General features: G+C 35.1%; 4 protein-coding genes and 1 long non-coding RNA gene across 6 annotated transcripts in view; 1 reads left to right on the top strand and 4 right to left on the bottom strand.

The window, feature by feature from the left end:
* Nucleotides 406-4826, bottom strand: LOC104777201 (beta-galactosidase 15-like). Its single transcript, XM_010501412.2, is given in 16 exon segments — nucleotides 406-785; nucleotides 787-903; nucleotides 1004-1215; nucleotides 1298-1519; nucleotides 1621-1730; nucleotides 1818-2118; nucleotides 2200-2361; nucleotides 2455-2573; nucleotides 2673-2760; nucleotides 2863-2968; nucleotides 3166-3254; nucleotides 3341-3484; nucleotides 3684-3776; nucleotides 3864-3930; nucleotides 4376-4584; nucleotides 4674-4826. Coding segments are annotated over 16 exon segments (2460 nt in total). The 3' UTR covers nucleotides 406-517.
* On the bottom strand, nucleotides 5619-7040 carry LOC104777202 (glycine-rich protein A3-like). Its single transcript, XM_010501413.2, has 2 exons — nucleotides 6654-7040; nucleotides 5619-6059 (listed from the first exon to the last, which is right to left on the bottom strand). The coding sequence occupies exons 1-2, from the start codon at nucleotides 6889-6891 to the stop codon at nucleotides 5797-5799; spliced, it is 501 nt and encodes a 166-aa protein (XP_010499715.1). The 5' UTR covers nucleotides 6892-7040; the 3' UTR covers nucleotides 5619-5796.
* LOC104777203 (upstream activation factor subunit UAF30-like) lies at nucleotides 7313-9056 on the bottom strand. Its single transcript, XM_010501415.2, has 2 exons — nucleotides 8749-9056; nucleotides 7313-7679 (listed from the first exon to the last, which is right to left on the bottom strand). The coding sequence occupies exons 1-2, from the start codon at nucleotides 8971-8973 to the stop codon at nucleotides 7554-7556; spliced, it is 351 nt and encodes a 116-aa protein (XP_010499717.1). The 5' UTR covers nucleotides 8974-9056; the 3' UTR covers nucleotides 7313-7553.
* LOC109132268 lies at nucleotides 9275-10961 on the top strand. Of its 2 annotated transcripts, XR_002037518.1 has the most exons (4): nucleotides 9275-9335; nucleotides 10343-10416; nucleotides 10523-10605; nucleotides 10869-10961. It is a non-coding gene; the product is annotated as an uncharacterized LOC109132268 (long non-coding RNA). The 2 variants fall into 2 exon arrangements; XR_002037517.1 differs by lacking the exon at nucleotides 10343-10416.
* The window catches only part of LOC104777204 (ABC transporter G family member 14-like), a 4925-nt gene continuing 4057 nt past the window's right edge, over nucleotides 10549-11416 (bottom strand). Inside the window, exon 6 of the mRNA XM_010501416.2 lies at nucleotides 10549-11416. Within this exon, the coding sequence (XP_010499718.1) occupies nucleotides 10901-11416 (516 nt within the window). The 3' untranslated portion in view covers nucleotides 10549-10900.

The following is an 11416-nucleotide window of genomic DNA, read 5'->3' on the forward strand; positions in this document are numbered from 1 at the left end:
CCAAAACAAGGAGTCATGTATTGATGTTCAGATTTGCGAGGGATGATCATTGTGAAGCTTCAAACAAAACTAGATTTCTTTCCTTGTTCCTAGACCAAAAGCAACGAAGACTATTCCTTTAGATTTCTTTGTTTTTGCCATCATCAAGTTTTTAACATCAATCCATGACTCCTCCTTGGATTAAAGCGATGTCCTCTTCCTTCAAGGATTTTTAACATCATCAAGTTTTCTTCCATAGAATGCTATTATTTGACGTTCTAACAAAGCAAGCTTTAATTGGACATAGGTAGAAAAGATGCAATCCAAGAGAAAATCCGATGTTTGAACTTTGTTTCCGACAACGAGGGAGAAGACAGAAGAGAGTTTCATAACAACCAAATCATTTTATTAGAAGTCGGTCTCTTATTTAATAACATCTCCATATAACTAATAATGGAGAAATAATTCCTAGGATCAAAAGCACCTACGTCCTTCGGAAAAAACCCATAGTAATACCTAAAATCTCTAAAAAAACAAACTAGCAAACAGCTTCGACGGCAAGCCTCTTAACAGCACCACCACACTTTGGTGCTCCAAACTTCTCTTCGGAGACATCAATGGAACATTTTTCCTTTCCAACACATTCCTTAGTGAGAATAGCAGCAGCGTCGTTGCTTGCTTCACAAGTTCCTTTTTCAAAGTATCCACAGTTGCCTCCTGGGTTACCAAACGAAGCGAATTTGATGGCGGAAATGGGTTTTCCATCGCACGAAAGCTCAAGAACGTTCTTCTCATAGACATTTGCACACACTTCCGACTCCAATTGTCTGAAAATTGACAAGTGATGGGTTTCCTCCAATCTCTTCAAACAAAACCAACATGTTGTCTCCTTCTGAGTTCAAGAAAGAACGAGGAACATGGTACCTGATAAAAATAAAATAAAAACATATTTCCATGTTGAAACAAACTCAACCAAAAAAAAGATATGATTTTGGACCATGAAAAAAACAAAAAAAAACAGTACCATCTTTGAGTAGGTTCTCCACAATTTGTTTGACACTTTTCAGCATAGTAAGTGCCTATGTAGTTGCATTCGGCAGAACAACCATCAATATCTGCAAGAAAACTTGGCCAATAACGTCCAATGTTGTTTCCATTGATCCAAGCCGTTCCTTTTCCAAGACCCAAAAGATCAACCACAACTGGTTCACTTCCCAAAGGAGCCTTGAAAGCAGTCTGCAAGAAACATTGGAATGATAACGATTTAAAAATTGCATTCAGAGTTTCGTTAGCTATTGGATTTTAATATCTACTTTACCTTATACCAAGTCATGGTACGGTTGAATGGTACACTTTCACCTGACCATGTAGAAGGTGATTCTGTACTAAAAAGTTGGTTCTCAAACCCGCTTAAACCGGTTTTATAACTCCATTTATGAGCTGACAAGTCTTTTACTATGGTTTCATCACCGTTTCTTCCAATGATAAAAACTGGTCCGGTGATTCCAGCAGGTACATTTTCGAAAAAGGCACCATAGTTCTAAAATAAATAAAAAAATAAAAAAATAAAAAAATTTGGTTAAGGATGAGAGACCTAAAGAGAATGGTTTATAACCTAAGAGCAATATAATTCATACTCACCGGAAGGCCTACGGTTATGCTAAGGAGGGTAATGACATTGGCACCAGGGTTGAATTTCGCGTCTTGCTCGAAAACATAGTGAAATTTTCCATCTTCTACTCGATAATTTCCTAAAATGAAAAGAAACAAAAATGTAAAAAATAATTTTCTTTATATACTGAGAATTGTTGAGAAGCATATATATAAAATTTAATTACCAATATGTTGCCCATTGACAAAAGCGTGAAGCACATGAGCAGTACTGTTAATACGGAGAGACATGTTTTTGCACCAAACCGGATCTTGTTCTTTGAGATTAACTGTAGTCATGTACCAAAGATAATCGCTTTCGTCGTTGCTTACTACTTTCTGATCAAACAATTTGCTCATTGTGGACTCTCCTTTTCCTTTCAAAAGGACATTATCTATGTTCTCTGGTCTCCATGACCATTTCAGAGTCGAAGGCTCATCCTCAGCCTCATTAGGTTTCTTAACCATCACTGAAGTCTGAGTGTTAATCTGAAAATTAAAAGTTAAATGAGTTAAAAGTAACTTCAATAGTGCATAAATTTTTAAAATTTGAATGGAAGGAAAATAAACCTTGGCAGTATTGTAAGTCACAGTTTTGCAATCTGGTAAAATGCTAACAGACCAAGGCGGGACGTCGTAAGATGTTCCTTGGAAATTGATTCTTGCATCTGAGGTTTCATTTACGTTTCCAATGAAGCAGCTTGAACCTTCTTCCGTTTTATAAATTGTTGCCTATATAATATAGGATGTTCATAAATATACTATAGAAAAACATTTAAATATATTAATTTCTAGAAAAGAGGTAAGCTAAGGAAGGATAATTACCGTGACTAGGTTTCCAAAATCAATAGTGGTAACGTTTCCATGTGTCAGAGTCTTCTCCATGGCATGAAGAACATCATGAAGTTGCTTCAAATGTCCGTACTTTGGTTGGCTCAGATGACCTAATCAATTTTCACCATGTTTATACAATTTTTTTTTAATGATGGAAAAAAACCAAAAAATTTTAAATAAATTTGAATGTGAGTATATATTATATTTACCATATTCATCAAGAGGAGCATCATAATCATATGTAGTTGTGATGTACGGTCCACCAGATGTTCTATCAAAGTTGGTGCCTCCATGGTACTACAAAAGTAACATAAACATTTGGTTATTGTTATAGTTAATGATAATTCATTTGTGTGCTTAATCAAATAAACTAAATTTATATCAATACAAATATTTTACCATGTAGTAGTTTTGGAATGTTCCTCCTCTTTGGAAGAATCTTGCAACGGCAAAAGCAACATCTTCGCTTGTTCGGTGAGGGTTTTTGCTTCCCCAATTTTTATACCTACAAATAAAAATATATTAATTTGGGGTCAATGAAATTTAACTCTGTTTAAATATTATAGATATTAAGTAAAAGAAAGTTTCCTAAAAAACGTACAAAAATACTTTTTGTCAAAAAAAAAAGTTTTTCTTATTCTTTTAAGAAAATAAATAATAATTACTTAATTACAATAATGATGCAAATAAATAAAAACTAACCATCCGGTCCAATTCTCAGTCCACATTTTAGGAGTGTTGGGGTTGTTTGGTTCAAAATTGTCGCAATAATACCCATTGCATGTGTTCAACTGCAAATTTAAATGATTGACAAATAATTAGTCTTTTTAGTATAAATTAATATAATAAAAAATTCACTAAACTTTAGCTTAATTACCATAGGTTGAGGAGCATCATCCTGTTGACACATGATCCATGGAATACCAATATCAAGAGAATTGGCCATGTTTGCACACCACTGAATGTATGCCTTACCGGCGGCTCCATATGATCCAATTACATTTCCATACTCATTTTCAATCTGCATATTTATTATTAAAAACAATATCAGAATTGTTGCCAGCTTATTCTAGCTGTGTAGGAACGTTAGAAACAAAAACTATGAGTGCATGAGATATGCAATAACAGTCTTTTCGAGATATAAATAAAATATTGTATATAGAAAATATTGTATATATATATATATATAGTGAGTAACATAGTGTTAAAGAACTAGTTACCTGAGCAAGGATAATTGGACCTCCTTGTGATGCAAATAGCTTCTCTTTCTTGACCATTTCTACTATCATAGTTGTAAAATTTTGCATCTCATTCTGCATACAAATCATCCATATATTAATAATTAAAACTTATATAGTATTAATTATAATTAATACTTATATAGTATGAATGTAGATTACCATAAACGCGTTATTAGTGGTTCTGAATTCCATGTCGGGAAGGTTGTGCAGCCACACTGGAAACCCCCTATTTCAAACAATTAGATGATAAAAATATCAAAGTTAGTCCACAGATATATAAATTAACATAAATAAAACAAAAACTAACTGATATCATCATAAACTAAGTAATGGAGAAGGAGTAAACAGAGAAATGCGTATATTATAAGAATATAGCTAACTCAATTTTTGATCCTCAAAAATCTTATTGGTTTCTCCTGAATCGTTTATATTAAGTTGTAACCACCAGTATTGGTCAAAAAAAAAAAAAAAAAAAATTGAAACCACCAGTACTTTGCATTAGTCAGTACTTTGACCACTAATGACTTACATAACAAAAATAATAAAGACAGCCTACTCTAGAAATAAAGAGCACATAGCGACTCAAAATGAACCGAAATGAAGTTAATTTAAACGTACATGGAATTAAATCATGATATTATTAGTAAAATCAAGCTAGTTTAGTTTATTACCCGTAGTTCCACTCTGCGCAAACATATGGTCCAATACGGAGAACTCCATACAATCCTTGATCTTGAATGGTTTTTAAGAATCGAATAAGATCTAGATTTCCAGAGAAATCATATTGACGACGAGTAGGTTCATGTGCATTCCAGAAAACATAAGTCTCGATCGCATCAAGACCTCCTTCTTTACCCTTCTTTATAAGGTCTGGCCACATCTAACAACAAAAAAAAGAAATGTAATTAATTAAAATATTACTAAAATCTCAATAGATTCACCACTAACACATGTTGATATGTAAATTACTTCAGGGGTGCTTCTAGGATAGTGGATAGAACCAGAAAGAAGAATTCGACGATGACCATCAATGGTGATGGCTCGGCCATCGTGAGAGACTATTGTGGCAGCACAACCACTTATGAAGAAGAGAAAACACAAAAGAAATGTTAAAGAAACCATGATTGTAGATTTTTTTTTTTACTATTTGAGTAGAAGAAGAGTTAAGAGATCAATGGTATATGCATGGGAAAAAAAATCTTGACGTAAAGATGAATTTAGATTTTGTTGAAATATAATAATTTTTAGTTGTTTGGATATTAAGAAATGGATAAGACTTTAAGTATTAAATTTAAATTATAAAAAAAAAATCATGCCATAATCCGATAATGCCCCATTTTAGTAGATCGTTCGTAAATCCAACTCTCTATTTATTTTTTTAGTTTTTTGTTTTTAATGATATTCATTTATAACGAAACAAACATTTTCATCGACAAGTTTAGGGGACTCAATTATCCGTTTATATTTATTGACTACAAAATATTCAAATTTGAAATCAATTTATTGTTTCTTTATTCAAGTTGTTTTTTATATATACACATTAATTATCCGAACTCCAAACGATTTTATAGGGCTTGATTATCTTTTCTTTATCTTACATTCTTTATTTACCTTTTATGTTAAATAAAATTATACTGTCAATTTAAATTTACCCTATGAGGGAAGAATTTATCTTTTTTCGACAGTATTAGATAAGATCAAATTGTTTTGTTTTTTTCGAAAAGGATAGAATCAGTTTCAGTTGTTCAGGTTCCGAAAATCCTAGTGTTGATTTTATCATGTAATTTGAATTCGTCTCCTCTTCGGGAAAAAAACAATCTTCCAAACTCTATTACATAATTTATAAAGTCTCCAAATCCAAAAAAAAAAATTGTATGAAACTAAAATTTATTCCAAAAATATTAGAGGCATGTCTTTCATCATGTAAATTCTTAACACAAAATTCAACTAAATTAAAGAGTTTCAATGTTTTATAGATGATACATGTAAAATACAAACAGTACACACATGTGTATATACATACTTATATTAAGCTTAATATTATTAAGTTGTTATATACGATATAATATATGTAGAGATGGATGATGAATAATCATTTCCACTTCCTTCGTCCGAACATGCCATGCTTGCCTCGTTTGCCACCGAACATGCCGTGCTTGCCACGCTTGTACTTCCCTCCTCCGAACATACTATGCTTCCCTCGCTTGTACTTTCCTCCTCCAAAAAACCCTCTTTTGTATTTTCCGTGGCCGTGGTGCCCGTAGCCTCCGTGATGACCTGCGTGTTGACCTCCCATTACAGCCGCGGCCGCTGTTGCCGCTCCTGCTATCAATCCCCCGACTCCTCCTCCAAGACCTATTCACATGATAAAAGCATTCATGTGAACTAAAAGATAATAAGAGGTTAACTTGCATGTGAACACAACGCTAAACTGAGCTAAAACTAGACCAAAGTATCGGACCAAAGCCATGTTTTGAACCAAAAAAATATCGGACCAAACCCATATTTATTCGAAGTTTCTAACTAATATGATGAACGAGAAAAAAATAAAAATAAAAAACAAGTTGTAGAAAAAAATAGAATCTAAATAGCCAACTTACAGAGAAATAATTAATTAAACATTGATTTTACTTTGATTTATATTCGGGTATATAACCAACTCGAAAATCTTGTTAAGAGTTTTAAAAGCTTAAGAGACAAAATCAAGCATAAATCAACGTGGTAACCAAGCAATACTTTTGGAATTTTGACGTCGCATAATGCTATATTTGGTTTAGGAACCTATATGGCTTTGAATTGGATTAGTTCAAAACATTTTGTCTTTTCATCATATTTTGAAGATGCTATATAACACTCCAACCAAAATATATACACCGGTCCGACTAATTTGTTAATTCCAAAGGGAAGTTAACTAATAGACATAAGGCAACATTTCGGTTAAATAAAAACCTGGACGAGGACCGGAGGGTCCGGGATAACCGGCAGGAGGATAAGCGCCGGGAGGTGGTGGATAAGCGGCCGGTGGATAGCCGTGAGGTGGCGGAGGATAACCTTGTGGAGGGTAAGCCCCCGGTGGAGGATAAGCTCCAGGTGGTGGAGGATAAGCTCCCGGAGGATACCCATGTCCGTGATGGTTATGATGTGAGAAGAATCCTTTGTCTTGTTCGTGGTGCTTGTCTTTACCCATCTTTAATTACTTAAAAGATTCAAAATCAAGAACTTGAGAGATAAGATGATGATATGAATAGAGAGAGAAATTGATCATCCAAGATTTGGTATAATAAACTATATACTATGTGATGTTTAGATACACATTTGTGCGTACGTATTGGTATGTGTAGCGAAAAAGGCTCTAGACTATTGATATAAAGCGAAATGGACGCGTTGGTGCATGCTCGTTTCAACAACACATTATTCTTCCTCCACTGATCATGACACGTTTCATCTCCATCAAATAATAAAATACTTGTTGTGACCCATTCGTTCATTTGCAATAAACAATAAACGAAATCTACACGTTTAAGCGAATTGGTTGCTCACACGATAAATAATGCATTTAGTGATAGATATCCCAATAAATGAGCAAGGAAGCCTCAAAGACATCGAGATCAAAACCAAGATTAAGAGATAAACGTTTCACAAAATACGACATTACGATAAACTTGTCAAACTACATCATAGTATTCTCCAGAATATAGGGATCAAAAGAGAGTTTTGTTTCTTGGTTTGTTAACATACCAAAAGCTCAAACGGGTCTAGAGAGTTTTTCATATACAACCCGAATTGAACCACAAAAAGCCAAACCATTTTTTTCAGATAGGATAACTACGTTAGATAAACCTCACCAAATCAAACAGATTTGGGAAAATGTGGTGACAGGAGCTTCATGACCTCTGTGATTCCAACTTTGTCTTTTCCATCGAAAATCGTCTTCAACTTAGCATCGCAGTGTATCTCCCTCTTGTTCGCCGGATTCTACAACGAAACAAAATGCTTTAGCAATGAATCAAGCTTAAGATCAGACACTTACTTAATCCAATCAACACAATGTTGCACCATTCAAACAAACTCAAGCTCCATGACAATAGAGAACTCCAACACTCAAACAGACCAATACCTTTCAAGTTCTCCAAGATAATAACCAACACAACGATCAAAGTACTAATCTTCACAACAAACTCACATCATTAATAGTATCTATACACAAACAACAAAACAATCCATTCTCAACCACAAGATAACAGAGCTATGAATCCCCAAAAAAAAAACAGAGAAGTCTATGGTCAAAACCTGCCTTATTTTTTGCATTTAACAGATCAAATCCAGCTAAATCGAAGCATCAGAACGTATGCTATTCCAATGAGTATACAAACACTTACAGCTTATGATTAATTACACTCAACCTCAATACATTGTTCTACCAGTCAATAGAACTCAAGTTACATGAACACCAAGACTCAAAGACCAAAAACCTTTCGAGTTCTCCAACATTTCGAGGATAAGATCAGATACTTAACCCAAATAACACATTGTTCCACCATTCAAACGAACTCAACCTAACCCCAACACTTAAAAAAGACCAATACCGTCCAAATTCTCCAAGATACTCTTCACAACCAAAGACTCAAAGACCAAAAACCTTTCAAGTTCTCCAACATTTCAAGCTTACAATCAGATACTTAAACCCAACCAACACATTGTTTCCACCATTCAAACGAACTCAACCTAATTCCAACACTCAAAAACACCAAAACCTTCCAAGATTATCTTCACAACCAAACCCACAAAATGCTTAATCGTATACAACAAAACAATCCATTCTCAACCACAAGACAACATGCATACACTCAAAATCTGTGTTCTACACAACAATCAAACTCATCTACAAAGCAATCAAATTTGTCTACATGCAACAATCATCTGTTCTCTACCATTACTGAAGTCTCTACTAAAGTAACACCAAATCCCTAAGTTCATAAACAAGCAACAGAGATCTAAGGAAACTTTATAAAAAAAACCCTAGAAATCTCCGAAATCAACGAACCTGGAGATTGTGAAGCTTAACATACTCCCAAACCTTCTTCACGGCGGTACCACGAGTGAGTTGGCTTTCTCCGGCGAAACTAGCCAACGGCTGCGAGACTGTGAACACCTTGAACACCCCTTTTCCTTCTTTACCAGCAGCTCCAGCGACAGTAACGGCCTCAGCAGTCGCCGCCTTCGCCATCAGTGTCCTGAACCCTCCAAAAACCCTAGAAATTGCCGCCATTTTTTTTTCTGAGAAGAGACAAGAGAGAAAGCTAAAACCCTAAGAAGTAAGAACTGACAATAATGAGGAAATAAAAACTCTTGAGGGGGAGAGAGACAGGCTCTTGTCGTTTTAATAACAGGCCTAAATGGGCCTCAATGGGCTTTGATCAAAATTTGGATCATTAAGGATATTTTTATGGAAAATAATGTAAAATGCAAGGGGTTAACATGCAATTAAAGATGATTTATTTTTAATTCGGTGGTAAACGACATCGTTTTAGAGGATGTAGAGGATGATATTACTGTGCTACATCGCCGCAATAGGCTCTTCGTCTCCGCTTGCGTCACCGTCCTCACATCTTGCTTACCGGAAACGATGCGGTGAGTGGAAACCGTAATTAATATCATTTGTGTTAACTTATGCTGATGGTTCTACAATTTTTTCTCTTGATCATTCTCTGAAGTAATTGAGTATAGTTATGTCTCTGAAACTAGCTGGACTTGTTCCTTTAGGTGGATATGTGTATATGACATTTTCATCATTACTTAGATAACACATTTGGCTCTCTTCTTCATCTAATGAGCATATATTACCACTAGATTGATATGGTGAGTCACATCTTGTTCAATAAAATGGTGAATGACAAGGAGTTTAATAACAACTTTGGTTGATGTGAATGAGTTAAGAGATTGCATTTTGTTTCTCATCCTCTCTCTGGTTAGTTTATGTTATCTTTGCTATGGTAAAGACTAAGATGGCTTATGTTCAGTTTCTTTAAATGTTAGTAGTACACTAAAAACAGCAACTAGTGTGTGTACTTATTAATATATATGGTAATAAAGGTGGGGAAAGAGCATGATTAGATCACTTGCTTTCGTATGTATGTCAGTCACTCACTAGAAAATGATGATGTATTTAGGTCTGAGAAAGCAACAAGAAGTTAGTGAATGACGACGTTTCGAGTTTTTACTTGGGGGTTTTTTTTTTTATAAGATGGTTCTTTCTTGGTGATGACATTGACACTTGCCAAAGTAGAGAGTGACATGGATTTCTCTTGTGATGTTCTTTTTTTTTGCATCAGCTTCCACTTGACTAAAGTGAATCACGTTTTATTGTGTAAGCATATCTTGTGGGCCTTTGTCATCCCAATGATTTGTTTGATTTTTTTTTTTTTGCTCTCCTCTATGTTGTTGTTCTGCACACACTGTAGAAGCCTCCCCACTTCTTTCTTTTGTGTTTAATTATTGTGTAGCTAAAACGATGTGAAACTATAACAGCCATTTAAAGTTTCAATTATTCGTTTCGTATTTCTATGAAAGCGAAAGCACATTCCTGTAGCTGTGTTGACATACATAATCCTGCAGTTTAAAAAGTCTGCTTTTTTTAGTTTAATGTGTGGTAAGCAAACATCAAATTTGTACCAGTAAAGATGTTTTAGATGACAATGAGAGCCACAGTCAGGTGTGTTTGCTTATGTCCTGTCGTTGTTATTATCAGCAGCAACTTGTTTTAATTCTTATCTGATACATTCCCATTTGATTTATTTCACCAGTTGATGCACTTGCAGGTGACTAGTGTAAGGTGTAAAAGAGATAGAGTAGACCTTTTCTTTTAAGGAACCCCACAAAAGATACAACAATCATCTCCATGGTAAGAGTGGACCGGGAAGTTCAGTCACTTTCGTCACACTATTTTGCAAATGGGTACTTAGTATATACTTGGCTTCCCTTTCTTATCTTATACATTATCTCACTGTTTTATTCTCAAACTTAGGAGTATTATCATCATCTAAGCCTAAAATATAAAAAACAAAGTCGTCGGATATATATATCTCGGATACGCAAGTAAAATCGACCAAAATTCGACGACGTTTTTTATCTTTTCTAATACTAATATTATTCAATTGGTTGCAGTGGTGTTGGAGCTTCTTGGTGTTACCTTGTTGTTACCTCAACTTCACTCGATGCAGTGCCATGTAGGCTATGAGTCGATAACCAACCAACATCACTCCCATAACAAACACGTCGATCCACAAATTGTTCAGTCCCATTGACTTGATTGCTGGGAAATCTCCAACTCTGCACCAGACTCCCTTTGAACACTCATAGTAGTCGTCATCAGTGTATTGAATACCCAAAAGCAGCTTGTAGCAGTAGTAGCTATAGCTTAGGTACTTGAGCCATACGATGAAAGGTGGGATTTGCTGCACGTAATACCCTCCAGCTATGAGAAACACGAGTGTAGTAACAGATGCTAACGTTGTGGCTTGCTTGATGTTCATAAGCAGAGCACCAAAGGCTAAGCCAAGACCTTGAGCAACAAGGACGGAATAGAGAACAACCAGTAGTGATAGGATAAACGTTGTTGGGTCTGGTTTAAGTCCACCCATCCAGTAAATTATGAACACAAAAGCAGTTGGAAGGGCAAGTTCCAAGGGCAGGTCCCCAACGTTTCTAGCCAT

Source organism: Camelina sativa, chromosome 3 (genome assembly GCF_000633955.1).
Source record: "Camelina sativa cultivar DH55 chromosome 3, Cs, whole genome shotgun sequence".
Taxonomy (NCBI): Eukaryota; Viridiplantae; Streptophyta; class Magnoliopsida; order Brassicales; family Brassicaceae; genus Camelina; species Camelina sativa.